Source organism: Furipterus horrens, unplaced genomic scaffold (assembly GCF_987537825.1).
Source record: "Furipterus horrens unplaced genomic scaffold, mFurHor1.1.pri manual_scaffold_5, whole genome shotgun sequence".
NCBI lineage: Eukaryota > Metazoa > Chordata > Mammalia > Chiroptera > Furipteridae > Furipterus > Furipterus horrens.
The window spans coordinates 40,460,796-40,479,775 of NW_028327175.1; the positions used below are offsets into that span (position 1 = coordinate 40,460,796).

The 18,980-nt window shown below is 36.7% G+C and overlaps 1 protein-coding gene across 2 annotated transcripts in view; it reads right to left on the reverse strand.

Annotated features, from left to right (window-relative positions):
* Positions 1 to 18,980, reverse strand: part of CENPK (centromere protein K) — a 36,589-nt gene that overhangs the window by 6,897 nt on the left and 10,712 nt on the right. For both annotated transcript variants that reach the window (XM_090278945.1, XM_090278944.1), the window contains exons 4-5: positions 16,980 to 17,052; positions 13,010 to 13,056 (exon numbers count right to left, since the gene is read on the reverse strand). In XM_090278945.1, coding sequence (XP_090135071.1) covers positions 13,010 to 13,056; positions 16,980 to 17,052 — 120 coding nt within the window. The remainder of the gene's footprint in view (positions 1 to 13,009; positions 13,057 to 16,979; positions 17,053 to 18,980) is intronic.

An 18,980-nucleotide genomic window follows, 5' to 3' on the forward strand; every position in this document is an offset into this window, starting at 1 on the left:
GAGTTTTCAGTAATCAGGTATATTAGGTGTCTTTTCTAAGGAGACTATACAAAAACAAACACAAATGAGTATCATTCATTCAACAAATCTTTATTGATCAGTTATTGACTAGCAGGTACTGTTGAAGGAATCAGGGATGCAAAGGTGAACAGAACAAAGAGAGGAATCCAGACAAACAAATATATAATTCCAGTGAGTAATAAGTTGCATGAAAAAAAAAAAAATCTTAAGTCAAACTAAGACAACAGATAAGACACAACAGGTATATTATGTATGATAGGTAGCATGACAGTAAAGAAAGACCTGTCTGATCAGGTTTCGCAGGAGAGAAAGAAGACAAGAGAGAAGCCATGTCATCTATCCAGCAAAAGAATGTTCCAGAGACAGAGAATTTTACATACATAGGCCTTGAGGCTGGAACATGCTTGATGTATTTGAGGAAATCAGATATGATGATGTGGCAACAGGAAATTACAGTAAGTTCTGGACTTTTTCTAGTATCCTTTTGTTTCTAAAACACATTAGCTAGTGTTTAATTCTCCCATTGTCAAAGGTTACCATTAGCTTTTTCTAAATCTAAATCAGTGATAATATAATAGAGCAATCACACAAAAAATTAAGATATAATAAGCAAATAGTGTAAATAAAATGATTTTATTTCTTAATATATATATTAATCCATGAAAGTGGGAAGAGAAGCAGGAACAGAGAAAAGGTAAGACAAATAGGAAAGAAAAATCAAGTACATACATTTCAATGCAACTGTATTGATAACACATTAAATATGATCTAAAAATGGAATAAAAAATCAATAATAGAAAGGTACCTGGAAAAACGTGTAAATAATTGGAACTAAAAACAGACTTCTACATATTCCATGGGTGAAAGAAGTAATCAACAGAAAAATAAATTATTATAAGCTGTCTTAAAATAAAAACAAAGTAAAAATTTCTGGGATGAAGCAGAAGCGGTTCTCAGTGAGAATTTATATCACTAAAAGTCTATATTAGAAAAAAGATAGTTCTCAAAAAAATGGCTTTAGGGGACAAATAAAACCAAAATTAAGCTGGAAAAAAATAATGCTTAATAACATAAATTAATGAAACAGAAAAACAAAAAGAAAAATAGAAAAAAAAAATCAATGAAACCCAAAGCTGATTTTTTGAGGTCAATAAAATTACCCAGACTATTAAAGGAGGAAAAAGGGTCACAATTAGTAACATCACGAATAAAAAGGTAACATTTCTACAAACATTAAAATGGTAATGAGAGAATGCTATGAACAGTTTATGTCAATAAATTTGACAAATTAGATACAATGACAAACTCTTTGAAGACACACAAACTACCAAAGCTCATTCAGAGAAAACAGAAGACCTAACTAGTAGTAAAGAAACTGAATTTGTAATTTAAAATTTTCCCACAAGGAAAACTCCAGGCCCACATGGCTTTATCTAGAATTCTAACAACCAACCAAGGAATAATATTAATTCTATAAAAATTCTTTTAAAGAGAGCAAACTTCTCAATTTGTACAAAGCTGGTATTGTCCTAATAACAAAGCCTGGCAAAGATGTCAAGAGAAAACCACAGACCTGTATCTCTCAAGAACAGAGATGCAAAAAGCTTAATAAAATTTAGCAAATTAAACCCTTCAATTAATAAAAAAGATTACTATACTACCGCAAAATGGAATTTATCCTAGGAATGTACACTTAATCAAAATCAATTTTTAAAAATCAATGTTAATTTACTCTATCAATAGAACAAAAGGAAAAAGTTCCTTATGAATTCAGAGTGACAAAATTCAGTGTAAATTTATGATTAAAAAAGACTTCATAAAATGTAACAGAAGGTAATTTCCTCAACTTAATTAAGGGCATCAGTGAAAAACCTACTGCTAACATCACACTTAATAGTGAAAGAGTGAATGCTATCTGCTCAGATCAGGAACTAAACAAAAATGTTCATTCTCACCACTGTTATTCAATATATTACTAAATGTTCCAGGACAGTACAATGAGTTGAGAAAAAGATATAAAACATGTCCAGATGGAAATGAATAAGTAAAACTGCCTTTGATGTCAGATGACATGACTAGCTACAAAGAAAATCATACAAAACATAGAAAAAAGCTCTAGAATAAAGGAGTTTATGCTCCCCAGGTGCAAGATCAATAGATAGCTATTAATTGCATTCGTGTGTGCCAGGAATAAATAATTGGAAATTGAAATTTTAAAAAATATTATTTTAATAGCATCAAAAATATGAAATACAAAAGAAATGATTTGACAAAATATACAAAGGACTTCTACACTTTGATTACAATTTATGAACTCTTTTTAAAAATTTATTTATTTATTTATTCATTCATTTATTTTTTTAGAGAGAGGGGAAAGGAGAAAGAGAGGGAGAGAGAAACATCACTGTGTGGTTGCCTCTCACTCGTGCCCCCAGCTGGGGACTAGACGTGCAACAAAGTTATGTGCCCTGACTGGGAATCAAACCAGCGACACTTGGTTCACAGGCCGATGCTCAATCCACTGAGCCACACCAGCCAGGGTTTATGAACTCTTTTTTAAAAATCATTAATTAGCCCTGGCTGGGTAGCTCAGTTGGTTAGCGTGTCATCGGGATACACCAAGGTTGCAGGTTTGATCCCCAGTCAAAGCACATAAAAGAAGCAAGCAATGAATGCATAAATAAATGAACCAACAAAATCGATGTTTCTCTCTCTCTTCCTCCTCCTCTAAAATGAGTAATTCTTTAAAAATTTCGTCACTTATTCTTTCTGAATTCATTGAGATGATCAAGATTTTCTTTTTGTCTTTTTTTAGTGTGCTGATATACTGAAGTACAAAATATTGGTGAGATAGATTTTTAAAATACCAAGTAAATAAAGACCTAAATCAACACAGAAATCATACAGTGCTCATGGATCTGAATTGAGACCCAGAATGTTAAAGATGTCAGTTCTTCTCATAAACTATAGATTCAGAACAATCTCAATAATATTCCACTAAGCTTTTTTATAGCATAGAATGACAAGCTAACTTTAATTTATATGAAAATATAAAACAATTTTAGTAAAGAACAATAAAGTTAGATAACTCATATTATTTAATTTCAAGACTTATTATAAAGCTTCAATAAATAAAACAACGCGATATTGGACTAAAATACACAGAACCAAGGAAGAGAAACAGCCAAAGCATAGAATGGAGAACAAAGGAAGAGCCTAGAAACAGATCCACCCACATATAGTCAATTAATTTTCAGTAAATGTGCAAAGGAAATCCAAAACAGAAAGACAGTTCTTTCAACAATTTGTGTTGGAACAGTTTGTAGCTATAAGCAAAAAAAGAACCTTTATTAATAACTCATTTCATAATTATTTCAAAAATGGATCATAGATCTAAATGTGCAACCTAACACTTAAATTTCTAAAAGAAGACATGCAAGAAAAACTTTGTGACCTTAAAGTTGGACATATATTTCCTATTTGAGAAAAAACTTTAGAAGACAACTTGATAAAATAAAATTAATCAAATTAGGTGCTTATGTTCTTCAAAAGACACTGTTTAAAAGAATAAAAAGACAAGTGTTAAGGAAAAGATTAACTCAGCAGGCCAACATTGCACAAACTCCACACATTACCAAATAAGGCCTTTCTTCAGGACTGGCCTCTGGTGGATCCCTGGAAGAAAAGCTATGAGACGTTGGAATATTCTGCGTAGTAAGAGTGTTTGGTGTGCCCGGAGCCTTAGGCCAGTTGGTACTGTATTGATTAGAGTTTATTCCGTGTGATTCTTGGTGAATGCATTTTTGCTCTGGGGCCTGGATTATGAGTTGACATCAGTCAAGGAGGCCCTACAAGCATAGTGACTGATTCCGGATAAAATCCATGGACAACAGGCTCAAATGAACTTCCCTATTTGACCCCACTTTGCCCATGTTGTCACACACAGTTGCAGGGAGAATTAAACATATCCACTGGGAAAGGACTGCTATAAGCTTGTCCCATGTGCCTTTTCCTTTTGCTCATATTAATCTGTGTCTTCTCACTATAGTAAACCAAAACCACGAGTTTAACAGCTCTCCTGACTCCAGTGAGCCTATCTAATGAAACATGGAACCTGAGAGCGGTCTTGGGGAAAACCCTGACACATTTGGCATCAAAAATGGGATTTGTGGTCGGAGGAATGGCCTCATTAGAGGTCCCCTCGGTCTCTCCCCTTGAAGTGCCAACGATTTTAACAGCTATAATTCAACAAAGGATTCCGTGCTCAATGCACAAACATGTCTGAGAGATCTGGACATTGCAATAATTTAAGGCGGGCAAGTGGAAGCACACTGAGGAGGTGAAGAGGGAAAAGAGCTGAGATGGGGTCAGGAACGCAGCCCCGATCTCACTGTGGGTCTCAGCCTAAAGTGGGGGAGGAATCAGGTTTTCACTGGTACTCCCTTTAGCCAGGAGGATCAGAGTACTCAGTGATTTGGACAGGGACGCAGCACAGAGGTGCAGCCACGGTCATCTGGCAATTGGCATTCCAGACAGAGAAACAAAGACATGGAGACTGGCCACATCACCGCACCCTCCCACAGCTAGCAGTGAGCCCCAGAGAAGCTAGCAGTGAGTGTTGGGGTGCAAAGCACATTATCTGCAAACCTGAGAACTGGTACTACAGAAACATTTTTTTCCCTGAGTGACAGGCACACTCTGCAACTAATCCCAGGGTTGGGTGGAGATACAGAAGGCAGGGAGCTGAAGTCTGCCAGTCACCATTACTGGGAGAACAAAGGAGCAAAGACAGCAGCCAGCTCCCTCCCCGCCTCACCTCCCCTCACCCCACCTGCAGGGAATAGCCCTGGGATTTCACAAGTTTAGACCCCATGGTTCACCACATTCCCCTGTGAGGTTGGGCCACTGAGACAGAGGGAACCTGAACACAGGGGAGATGCCCACTTTCCCAGGGAACACAGGACATTTCCAAAACCCAGAGATTTGAAAAATCAGAGCAGTATAAGAGAACTAAAAAACCTCTGCTTCAGTGCCACCTATTAGAAAACAATAGAAAGACTTCTTATCAATCTGTTAGAGAAGTACCACGCATATAAAGATGCCTAGACAGAGAAGGAATCCATGAATAACCAAGGCAACAGGCAGCTCAAAAATAAAATGAAAAATATCCAGAAAATAGATATGGGCCCAGACAAGTGGCTCAGTTGTTTGACATGTCATCCTGTAAACCAAAAGTCTGCCGGTTCAATTCTGCTCAGGGCACATGCCTGGGTTATCAGTCCTATCCCTGGTAGCAGAACATATGAGAGGCAAATGATGTTTCTATCGCACATTCATTCTCATTTTCTCTCATTCTCTCTCTCCCCCCCCCCCTATTTTCCTTCCTTCCTCCTCTCCCCTATCTCTCAAATCAATAAAAAACACCCTCAGGTGAGGATTAAGAGAGAAATAACTTAAAGACAATGGACTATGAAATTTAAATGACAGAGAATTCAAGATTGCAGCTCTGAAAAAACTTAATGAGTTACAAGAAAACACAGATAGGCAGTTTAATAAGCTCAGAAATAAAATCAGTGAATAAAATGAGTACAAAGAGACTGAAACTTAAAAAAAAAAATCTAGAGATGAAGAACTCAATTAAAGATATTATAAATGAACTAGCGATCTTATAAAATAGAGCTGAATAGATGGAGAAAATAATTAGTGATATTGAAAATAGAAATGATGCAGGGGGAGAAGAGAGAGACTTGAGCATATAAAACAAAAAGTACTCTATAAGAACTATCTGATTCCATCAGAAAGAGCAATATAATAATAATAGGCATACCAGAATAATAAGAGAGGGAAAGGAAATGGACTACTCCCCCAAACTTATGGAAAGAGTTAGATCTTTGAATTCAGGAAGCAAACAGAATACATAATTATCTCAATATGAAAATATCTTTTCCAAAGCACATTGTATTAAAACTGTCAAAATTTCAAAACAAAGAACTGTCAAGACAGGGAAAAAAAAAGACAGTAACCTATAAAGGAAAGTCCATTAGATTATCATCAGATTTCTCAACTGAGATCCTACAAACAAGGAGAGAGTGGAATCAAATATTCAAATTCCTGAAAGAGAGAAATTGCCAGCCAAGAATAATATATCCAGTAAAGTTATGCTTTTGATATGAAGGAGAAAAAGACTTTCTTAGAAATACAGAAGCTGAAGGAATTTACTACCATTAAGACCTCCATGTGGAAATATTCAAGGGGGCTATTCTATCTGAAACACAGAGCTATGAGTAAGATCAACAGGCAGACAGAAGCAGGATATTACAACCCTTTTTGAGAATAGGGTACTATACACATAAGTATCACATAAAAGAGGAAGATAATAGCTACTGCAATTAAGAAATAAACTCATAGCATAAATTGGGATAATTTGCAACAACAAAAACATAAAAGGGGAGTAGGTAAAGGTCTGAATTTACAAAGGAGTATGAGGATTAGATGCATTCAGAAGAAAAAGGACTACTGTATATATGAAACTTTATTTTGCATAAAGCTAATGGTAACCACACACACACACACACACACACACACACACACACACGCACACACATTATCAAGACATATAGTTTAACAAAAGAGAAAACAGGAAGTAAGTATGGATACCACCAAACAGAAACAGACAGAAACACTAAGGAAAAGAACAACAACAAAAAGACTATACGAAATCCTTATACATGAATAATTACCCTGAATGTAGATAGACTGAATTCACCAATAAAAAGTCTGGCACAGAGTGACAGACTGAATCAAAAAACAAAACCTAACCATATACTGTCTTTAAAGACACCTAAGTTGCAAAGACAAATATAGACTCAATGCAAATGCCATCAAAAGAAAAGCAGGTATATCCATACTTATAGCTGACAAAATAGATTTCAAGATAAAAAAAGTAACAAGAGATAAGGATGGACATTTTATTATTTTTTAAAGTATATATTATGTTGTTATAATTGTTCCAATTTCTTTTCCCTTTGCTCCCTTCTGCCCAGTACATCCCCTACCCTCCAGCAATCCTATGCCCCTCAGTTGATGTCCATGGATCGTACATGTAAGTTCTTCGGCTTCATCCTTTCCTATATTAATCTTAACTTCCCCTGTCTATTTTATACTTACCAATTACACTTTTTAATCCCTGGACTATTTCCCCATTTCCCTTCCTCCCAGCTGATAACCCTCCAAATGATCCCCATACCTATGATTCTATTCCTATTCTGGTTTGCTCTTTTCTTTTTGTTTTTATTTTTTAGATTCTTTTGTTGATATTTGTGAGTTTGCTGTCATTTTAATGTTCATAGTTTTGATCTTCTTTTTCTTAAATAAGTCCCTTTAATATTTCATATAATAATGGCATGGTGATGATGAACTCCTTTAGCTTGTCTGGGAAGCACTTTATCTGCCCTTTCATTCTAAATGATAGCTTTGCTGGATAGAGTAAAGATGGCTGTAGGTCCTTGCTTTTCATTCCTTTGAATACTTCTTGCCAGTCCCTTCTTGCCTGCAATGTTTCTTTTGAGAAATGAGCTGAGAGTCTTATAGGGACCCTTTTGTAGGTAACTGTCTTCTTATTTCTTACTTCTTTTAAGATTCTCTTTATCTTGAACCATTGGCATTTTAATTATGATGTGTCTTGGTATGGTCCTCTTTGGGTCGAGCTTGTTTGGGACTCTTTGTTTCCTGGACTTGTATGTCTATTTCCTTCATCAAATTTGGGAAGTTTTTCTTCATTATTTTTTTCACGTAAGTTTTCCATTTCTTGTTTTTCCTCTTCTCCTTCTGGCACCTCTATAATTTGGACGTTGGCATGTTTAAAGTTGTCCCAGAGGTTTCTGAGCCCCTGCTCATTTTTTTCAATTCTTGTTCCTTCACTCTGTAGTGTTTGACTGTTTATTTCTTCTTTATGTTCCAAATCATTGAAGACCAGTTTCCTTCCTTTGACCATTGGTTTTGTGTGGGTTTTCCTTTATTTCACTTAGCTTAGCCTTCACTTCTTCCCTTCTGCATTTACTGTTCTCAAGTATATCTGTCAAGTCTGTGAGCATCTTTATCACCAGTGTTTTGAAGTCTGAGGCTCTTAGGTTGGCTATCTCCTCATTGCTTAGTTCTCCCACTGGAACCTTGATTCGTTCCCTCATTTGGGCCATACTTCTCTGTCTCATCTTGACAGGGTCCCATGTTTGCCTCTGTGTCTTATGTAGAGCTGTGGCAACTCTTACATTGTAAGGGGCAGAGCCTTAGGTATTCGTCAGTACGGGGTGACCCATTTCACCACGTTATGGTGCTGTATGTAGAGGAGGGATCTGAGAGGGAACACCGCTTGCTCAGCACCTGCCCCTTTTCCAGGCACTTCTCCCACTTCTCGTATGGTACTGGCACCCCTCTAGCTGTTGTCCTGACTGTGGGTCCCAGAGTGGGTGTGTCTGTGGATGCCTTAGGATTGTAGGGGCCTTTAAACCAGGAGACTCTGCTGTGAGACCAGCTGTTTCTTCCTCTGCTCCAGCCCCCACTGGTTTCCACAGTCAGAAGCAATGAGGCTTTATTTCCTCAGTGCTGGAACCGTGAGCTGCGCAGTCTGATCTGGTGCTGGGAGGGCTCCTCAGGGGTCCCTCATGACTTTTTAAAACGTGTGACTGCGCTTTCCACTGGCCTGCGACTGCCGCCACTACCACACCGCATCCTTTCTGTCCCAGCTACCTGCCTCCTATGTGTCTGGATGAGTATTTCTTCTTTATGTCTTTGTTTGTTGCACTTCCATGCAGCTTGATTTTCCGGCTCTTCTGGTTGTCTCCAGCTTTTATTTTTTAAATAATTTATTTATTTGTTTGTTTTTATTTTATTTTTTAGAGAGAGGGGAAAGGAGAAAGAGAGGGAGAGAAACATCACTGTGTGGTTGCCTCTCACTCGCGCCCCTAACTGGGGAACTGACGTGCAACCTAGTAATGTCCCTGACTGGGAATCAAACCAGCAACACTTGGATCGCAGGCCGATGCTTCATCTACTGAACCACAGCAGCCAGGGCTTTGTCTCCAGTTTTGAGGTAGCTGTACTCCTTCTTAGTTGTGGAGAGAGATGCAGTGTGTCTACCTACACCTCCATCTTGACCATAAGTCCAGGATGGACATTTTAAAATGATAAAAGGGACAGTACATCAAAAAGATATAACATTTCTCAATATATATGCACCCAATCAGGGAGTACTGAAATATATAAAGCAAGTACTAACAAAACAAAATGGAGAAACTGAGAAAAGAAAAAAAAAAAAAACACAATCATAGAAAGGAGAAGAATAGATCAACTCAGTGAGAACGCCAACGAAGTCATAGGAAACATAAAAAAAGGAGAAAATGTAAAGAACTCGTCAGAAATGAGGACTGCAATAACTGAAATGAAGAATACACTAGAAAGAATCAACTGATTAGATGAAGCAGAGGATCAAATCAGTTATTTGGAAGATGAGGTAGCAGAAAACACACAATCACAACAGGAAAAGGAAAATGAATTTTTAAAAATGAGGACAATTTAAGGGGTCACTGGGTAAACATTAAGCATATCAACATTCACATTATAGGAATGCTGAAAGGAAAAGAAAAAAACAAGGAATTGAAAACCAATTTGAAAAAATAATAACTTAAAACTTTCTTAAATTTATGAAGGAAACAAGACAAGTCCAGGAAGCACAGAGAGTCCTAAACAAGATGAACCCAAACAGGCCCACACTAAGATACATCATAATTAAAATACCAAAGGTTAAAGACAAAGAGAGAGTTTTAAAAGCATCAATATAAAAGCAGATAGTTACCTACAAGAGAGCTCCCATAAGACTGATTTCCCAACAGAAACACTGCAGGCCAGAAGGGAGTTGCAAGAAATGTTCAAAATGATGAAATGCAAGGACCTATAACCAAGATTACTCTACCCAGCAAGGCTATGATTTAGAATGAAAGGGCATGTAAACAGATTCCCTGACCAGAAAAAGCTAAAAGAGTTCATTAGCACCTAACCAGTATTACAAGAAATGTTAAAGGGTCTTTTTTAAGAAAAGAAAGATAAAAATATGAATAATAAAATGGCAATAAATGCATATTTATCAACAATTATTTTAAATACAAATGGACTAAATGCTCCAATCAAGACACAGGATGGCTGAATGGATAAGAAAACAAGAGACTCACTTTAGATCAAAAGGCACACAAAGATTAAAAGTAAAGGGATGGACAGAGGCAAACACACACAGGAGACTTCTGGCCAAGATGGAGGCATAGGCTGACATGCTCTGTCTCCCTCCACATCTAAGAAGGAATACAACTATCAAAAATCCAGAAATAACCAGAAGTTCCAGCATATAAATGGAAGTCCAACATATGAAGTTGTAAACAAGTGGTTCTCATCCGGACGGGTAGGAGGCGCGAAGCCGGGGCGGAGAGGTCAAGCTGTGCTGGTGGCAGCGGCAACAGCAGCAACAGCGGTGGGATAGCAGTAAGCACAGACACCCATATTTAAGGAGAGGCGGGAAGTGCCTTGGGAGCAACCACGGCTGTAGACCAGACCCATCAGCTTACGATTCCAATGCCAGGAAAGGCAGACCCCCATTTCCTTGGACTGTGAGGCCCAGAGGGGCTGGGAACGGAGGAGGAGGCACCAGTCTCTCAGCGGAGAGTAAACAGCAGAAATCCATCTTGGACCCACACCCCCACAGAAAGCGCCACAGCGTGGTGAGAAGGGTCACCTGGGTGTGACAAGTGCACAGGGCCCCGCCCCCTAAAGCATAGGAGGTGTGACAGCCCCACCCAGGAAGCAAAGGTGAACACAAACTGTCAGGATGGCACAGATCATAATAGAGATCCCGGTGACACAGCTGACCAGACAGCAAATATCTAATCTAATGAAGCAGTAGATAGGAAATCTTTCTGAGGCACAGTTCAGAACTTTGGTTATGAAAATGCTTATAGGCCTAACAGCAGATCTTAAACAAGACAGGGAAGGAATGAAGACTAGTCCTGCTGAAATGAACAAAAACACATACGAAACTAGGGGTGAGGGCAAGAAAACCAGGGATCAAATCAACAAATCAGAACACAGGGAAGGAACAAACAGTCAACCAGTGCAGAAAGAGGAAACGAAAAGTGAGGAAAATGAGGAGAGGCTCAGAGACCTATGGGACAGCTATAAGCGGGCCAACATCCGAATCATAGGGTTGCCAGAAGGTGAAGAAGAACTACAAATTGAAAAATTATGTGAAAAAATAAGGAAGCAGAACTTCCCTAACTTCAGGAAGGAAGTAGACTTACAAGTCCAGGAACCACAGAGAGGTCCAAAGAAACTGGACCCAGGGAGAATCACACCAAGGCACATTATAATCAAAATGTCAAAAATTAAAGATAAAGAGAGAATCTTAAAAGCAGCAAAAGAGAAGAAAAGAATTATGAACAGACAGGTCCCGATAAGACTGTCAGCTGATTTCTCAAAGGAAACTCTGCAGGCAAGAAGGGACTGGCAAAGAATATTCAATGTGATGAAAAGCAAGAACCTACAACCACAGTTACTCTATCCAACGAAGCTGTCATTCAGAATAGAAGGACAGAGAAAGTACTTCCAGGACAAAGTAAAACTGAAAGAGTTCATCAGCTCCAAACCACTGTTATATTAAATGTTAAAGGGACTTATTTAGGAGAAAGAGGATCAAAACTATGAACATTAAGATCAAAACTGTAGCACAACAACCAACAACAGAAGCTAGGGAACCAAAGCAAAGGCAAACTAAGTAGGCAACAAGAGAAGGGAAGGAATTATAGGCATGGGGAACATTATGAGGGGAGGTCAGTAGGGAGGGGGAAGGAAGTAAAGAAAGGGAGATGGTGCAGAAATTAAGAAGCATTAGGAGGTAGTGGAGTAGAGAGGAAGATGTTGAGAAGAACTATATGCACAACCAATGGGCATAGACTAAGGGGGGGGGGGGACAACTGGGTAGAGGGGAACAAAGGGAAAAGAAATTGGGACAATTGTAACAGCATAATCAATAAAGCATATTAAAAAAAAAAAAGTAAACGGATGCAAAAATAAAACCTTCATGAAAATGGAAAGAAAAAACAATGGGGGAGAAATACTTATACCAGACAACAGGCTTTAAAACAAAGGCTGTAACAAGAGACAAAGAAGGATCTAGGAATTCCACTTTGGAGTATTTAACCAAAGAAACACAAAACACTAATTTGAAAAGAAATATGCATTCGTATGTTCATTGTTGCATCATTTACAATAGCCAAGCTATGGCAGGAACCTAAATGCCCATCAATAGACAAATGAATGAAGAAGTGGTGCACATATACAATGGAGCATTATTCAGCCCTAAAAAAGAATGAAATCCTACCATTAGTGACAGAATGTGTAGACCTGAGTGAAATAAATCAGAGATGACAAATACCAAATGATTTCACTTACATGCAGAATCTAAAGAAAAAAATAAACAAACAAAACAGAAACAGACTCATAGATATAAAGAATATTTTTTCAGTTGCCAAATGAGAGGGAGGTTGAGGGGCTGAGTGAAATAGGGAAACGGATTAAGAAGCACTAATTGGTAGTTACGGAATAATCATGGTGTTGTAAAATACAGCATAGAAAATATAGTCAATAATATTATAATAACCCTGTGTACTAGATTCATTAGGGTGATAACTTTGCAAATTATGTCTTATCACCAGGTTGTACACCTGATACTAATATGATATTGTATATTGACTGCAATTAAAAAATTACTTTAAAAATAATAATAATAAAATCAAAGGTCAAAAAAATATTCAGTTCAATAAAACATAATTTAAAATAGAAAATTAATATATGGCTTTACAGTGGTTTCTTTCTACTTCTTATGTCATGAACTTACATAAGACACAGTTATAAATTATTTGCAGTTCTACAAATTCATTAAATGACTTACCTCTTCTTTCCCCAATGATACCAGAAATTCTTCATTCAGGGGAAGTACTACAGAAACAAACAAACAAAAAAAACTCATACATATGCTTTGTTAAATCTTAAAAATTAAGAATTTGACTTTGTGGTTTCTTAAGCTACCTCTTTCCTTTTCCCCTTAATGTTAAGGGAATGTTTTATGAAATATGTGCAGTTTATGATATTTTCATTTAACATCTTTATATACAATATATAACCAATGTGTATATATACAAATGTGCTATGCATTTTGTTTTTAATGCCTTTTTCTTTCCTTGTTGTTTCCCTAATCCTTCAAAATCATAATAATCTCTACTGTATTCCTTCTGTAGTCACAGGATCCTATTCATACACACAAATATGTATATATTTATATCTGTATATATACATGCAGGATTATTAATTTGTCACTGCTGGTTTAACCAGAATGGGATCATATCATACACATTATTCTTATCTTACTTTCACTCAACAAAACCCCTATTTATCTAGTGTAAATCTAATTCATAATTTCAAACTGCTGCACAATATTGCAGAGTGAATATATCATAATGTATTGAGTGATTTTGCTATTAAGTGAGCATTAATTTTGTGCCTAGATTTTATTTTTAAAAATAAACAAACAAAAATAATGATGCAATAAGCATTCTTATATTCATGTCTTTCTGTACTGGTGTTTTCATTTCTGTGGGACAGATTTCCAGACATGGAATTTCACACAAGAAAATATGTATTTTGAATTTTAATATAGTATGCCAGCTCCTTTTCTAAAAGTTGCTATGAACAGTGAATAAAAAATAGCAAATATTATAAACTTATTAAAATTTTTTGCGAGTCTGAAAGTATAAATTAATATTTTGTTTAAATTTTGTTAGCAAAATTAAATCCTTAACTCAGAAGAGTTCAACATACAATTAACTGAAAAAGAATATCTTTATTGAGAAGTAAATGTTTATTATAATATACTAATGGATTAGGAATGAAGGCCTAAAGTAAATTTGTGTAAATAGGGGTCAATATTTTATAACAGGCTGTGGCTGTATGTGAAATTTATAAAAGAGGAAAAATTTAGAAGTACTCAAATTTATGACAGATCAAATAGAGTCCATTCAATGGGTCAGGGAATGAAGGCCAGGTCATGAATCAGAGATACCTACAAAATATTTTGGAAAAGATGTCTTGAAGCTAGCAAAAGATATAAATGTGGCATTATAGTAAAATCTGGTTTGGGTATATAGTTTTGGAAATTGTTATGGAAATTGCATCACCCCTCACCCTACCCAGTTCAAATGTTGAAGTCCTAATCCCCAGTACCTCAGAATGTGACTGTATTTGGAATTGGGTCTTTAAAAAGATAATTAGGTTAAAATGAGGTCATATACAAAGAGATTAGGATATAGACAGGTGACCATGTTGAGACATAGGTTGAAGATAGTGATCTGCAACCCAAAAAGAGACCTCAGAAGAAAACAACACCTTGATCTTGGACTTCTAGACCTTACAATTGTGAGAAAAAAAAAGTTGTTACTTAAAAAAAAAAAAAAGTCCAGTCCATGGTACTTTGAGATGGTACCCCTAGTAACCTGATATAGAAGTCATTAATATGGATATAAACCCTGGCTGGTTTGGCTCAGTGGATTGAGCGTCGGCCTGCGAGCTAAGTGTCGCTGGTTCGATCTTCCAGTCAGGGCACATCAGAGAAGGAAAACTCTGATTCCAAAAAAAAACCCTCTGCTGCCTTGCGGCATATCTCTTCAGGGGAAAGGCTAAGGGAGTAAACCCCGACAGAAAATCCGGAGCCGGAGTCCCTAAGGCGGTTTGATGTCGTAGTCAACACCGGCAACTCCTGCGGCGCACCTGAAGCCAAGCTGTATTGACTCCGTCTTTCCCTTGGATCCTTCAGCTGCGAAGAGAGGGGGGGTCTGCTGCATGGGCAACAGCAGATCCTCCATATCACCCTGCCCAGGCTCTGTAGCTTCAGCTTCACTGGAGAGGACACTCCAGCGTCATCGCAAGATGTCGATTCAACACGGGAGGAGACATATACCGTGTCACTCCCGAGTTGGACTGCACAGCCATTCTCGGCGGTGCAGATAGACTCTTAAGAAGCTACACCATCGTCTCTCGAGACGGACGGCTGCCGACGACGACGAATATGGATATAACACATACAAACAGGAGCAGAAAATATAATGCTGGAATCGCATTTAGAGTAAGAAGTAATAACAACTGAGCACAGTCCTCTGGAGAACACCAACATATTAACAGCAGAGTATGAGCAGCTTTTGAGATGTTCAATATAATGCTCAGAAGGCAAAAGGACAGAGATGCAAATTAAAATCACAATTGCATATATATGCCTATCAAAAGTGCTAACATTAAAACTACTACTATGTGGCAGTAAGAATGTGGAACAACACTGACATGAATATAGTAATTACCACCAAGAATGCTGATGGAATTGTCTGTGAAAAGAATGAAGGGAAAAGACTCCCAATAACTGGGAAAGAGAATGATAAGCTTACAGAGGAGACCAAGAAGGAAAATGGGGGCAGTTAAAGGAAAGGAGACAGAGAATCAGCAGAAAGAGGAAAAGAGTCATATATAGAAAAAGAGGGTACAATACATACAGAGTAATATATACAGGCACATACAGGATAGAGAAATACAGGCTTCTTAAAAATTTTATTTATTTATTTTTAGAGAGAGGAGAAGGGAGGGAGAAAAAGAGGGAGAGAAATATCAATGTGTGGTTGCCTCTAGCATGCCCCCAACTGGGGACCTGGTCTGCAACCCAGGCATGTACCCTGTCTGGGAATTGAACCAGCGACCCTATAGTTCACAGACCAACACTCAAAGAGAAATATAGGCTGTTATAATAATAATTTTAAAAATCTCCAAATTGTGTGTTACAATTAGATTTTTATTTTCTGTATTTTTTTCTATTATAGTTGTCCCATTTTTTCCCCACTGCTCTCCCCTGACCCGCCCACCTCGCCCCTCTCCCAGTCATTCCCTGCCCTGTTGTCCACATCCATGGGTCACTTATACTAGTTCCTTGATTAGACCCTTCCCCTTCTCTCCCCACTTCCTCCCCCCGCACCCTCCCCCCATCCCGGTTACTATCAGTCTGTCTCTTGTTTCCATGCCTCTGGTTCTATTTTGCTCGTTTGTTTGTTCTGTTCATTGGTTTCCTGTATTAGGTGAGATCACATGGTATTTGTCTTTTGCCACCTAGCTTATTGCACTTAGCACAATACTCTCCAGTTCCATCCATGTTGTGGCAAAATGTAGGAGTTCCTTCTTTCTTTCCGCTGTGTAGTATTCCACTGTGTAAATGTACCCATTTTTTGATCCGCTCATCTACAGATGGGCACTTAGGCTATTTCCAGCAATTGGCTATTATAAATAGCATTACTATGAACATAGGGGTTCATAGGTTCTTTTGAATTGGTGTTTCAGGATTTTCCGGGTATAATCCTAGCAGTGGAATCACTGGTTCAAAAGGCAGTTCCATTTTTAAGCAATATTCTATTTCTCAAAAAAAGGCAAAAATATAGTTTGTTTTAGCTTGGCAAGTCAAAAGGTAATATACAATCTGTGTTTCTCATATGTAAATCAGTTTTAAAGCACTTTTCCACTAGGTAAGTTTCATTTGTAAGAAACAAATTACAGTTTCTACTAAGCATATAAGATAGTGTCTATGAGAATGAACTGTGGCTATAATATCCCCATAATCAAGATTACTATAATTTGAGACAGGTATGTTCACCTATAATAAAAGAAGCACAAAATAGCACCTATAAAGGAAGAAAAATAAGATGAATTCCTAATGCCAATGCAATTTAGGCAATTTCAAGAAAGCTAAATGAATTTTGTAATTCTTCTTGTGATCAATGAAGTAATTTGCCATTGCTTTGGTTATAAAAATATAAACCTAAAAATAAGAATCTTACTTTCAGGAGTGTCTTTCTGCCATTGACTGAGTTCAGCAGTTAAACATTTCACTTGCATAATTAATAATGACAGCTATAAAAAAAGAACAAGAAAATAAAATCATTTCTTGTAGAATATTCATACTCAGAGATTAACATGTAGACATTCTGCATACTTATATACAAGGTATTAACAAAAATGGCTAACACAGTCATCTAAACTATAAAAAACTATCACCCCAAACAGAATTCTGCTTTAAACCACACCAAGTATAACTCATAAATTTCCAGTTATACCAGTGATATAGTATTAATAAATGATCAATTCTATTTCACCACTTTACCTAAAATAAAATCACAAGTACATTAAGCTTATTCCCTAAGTTAATAAATATATATATATATTATTTTAAGAGGCCTTGGCTGGGTGGCTCAGTTGGCTGGCGCATCATACTGTACACCAAAAAGCTGTGGGCTCGATCCCCAGTAGTAAGGGCACATACATAAGTTGCAGGTTCAATCTCCAATCTGGGCACGTACAGACAACCAATTGATGATTTTCTCTCACCTGTCTGTCTGTCTCTTTCTTTCCTTCCTCTCTCTCTAAAATCAATAAATATATCCTCAATTGAGGATTAAAAAAAAATGTTATTTCTTGCCAACATTTTTTAGACGAAGTTGCATTAAAGATCCTCTTTTTCCTTTCAATGTACTTTCAGAAAAATTGTAACTGTTTTCAGCTGAGTAGCAAAAAATAACTTTCAATACATATATAGAGACAATTATAAAATAAGACTGGTTCCACAAGCCACACATTAAAACCAGTTTTACTACACAATAGTTTTCAAACTGTATACCTCTTTAGCCAAAAATAAAATAGGATGACTGTGTTTCTGATATTAGGTGGTTCCAATCATTGTAATTTTGATCATTATAAATCTGTGTGATAAATCTGTTGCCTGATTAGACCACAAAATTAAAGTCTATGCATACTTAAGTTAAATTTCAGCATATTTATCTCTTCTATACATTAGTAGCCAAACATGAAAAAACTGACATTTCAAACATGCAGTATTACTATGTTTACACTAAAAGAACACCAACTATTGTCTTTTTAAATTGACTTTTAAGATACAGAGAAGGTACCTCAAAGATCTTGCTTTCTATTATAACATTACCTGTTGAATAGTCAGTAGTTAGAGGTTAAAAAAACAAAACACTAGTTTCTTTGAAAACTTTATATAATTATATACAAATGTATTTGCAGGTATTTAAAGTTTTTACCAAAGAAGAGTTCAACATTATTTTCTTATAGATAATTAAATAAGAATCTGAAAAAGTTTTTTGTTAACTAGAAAGTAATTTATAAATGTTATTATTATCATTAGTAAGAACGGATAAAAAATTCTTAAAAAGCTTTATCTAAACTAGGCAACACTGTCATGATGATAAAGAATTCTATTAATTTCCCTCATATATTAGGATAAAACATATAAAATTACTGATATTCATTTTTTCACCTATAAAAAAACAGCAATTTCATACAGTCCAACCTCATACTATATTCATGAAACATAGCACTTAACCTTGGCAAAGCCCAGCTAAGGCAAACACTTAAATTACTTCTGATCTTGCTATAAAATTAAACAACTCTTTCTAAAACAAAAATATAAAGTTTCTAAAGTTATTTAAAGTCAAAAATTTGAGCAGTCCTGCCATTTTCTCACTTAAAATATCTAACTTCTTCCTTTAGAAAGTGAATTGAGTTTAACATTGAAGTTTTTAAGTTTAATAGATGTACAGAAAAGAGGTAACAAAGCAAGCCCTAACATTACCCAAATGCCTGTTGCATGGTGGGCACCTGGGAATTACAGGTTTGGGATGATTCACTCCTACCAACCTAACTGATAAGATGGGTCAGTATGCCTAAACTGCAAAGCATATGACTTACGCAGAACACCTGCTTTCCTTCTGGAGTCAGCTATTTTGATAAGTGCTAGGCAGAGGATCCCTTTGTGACTA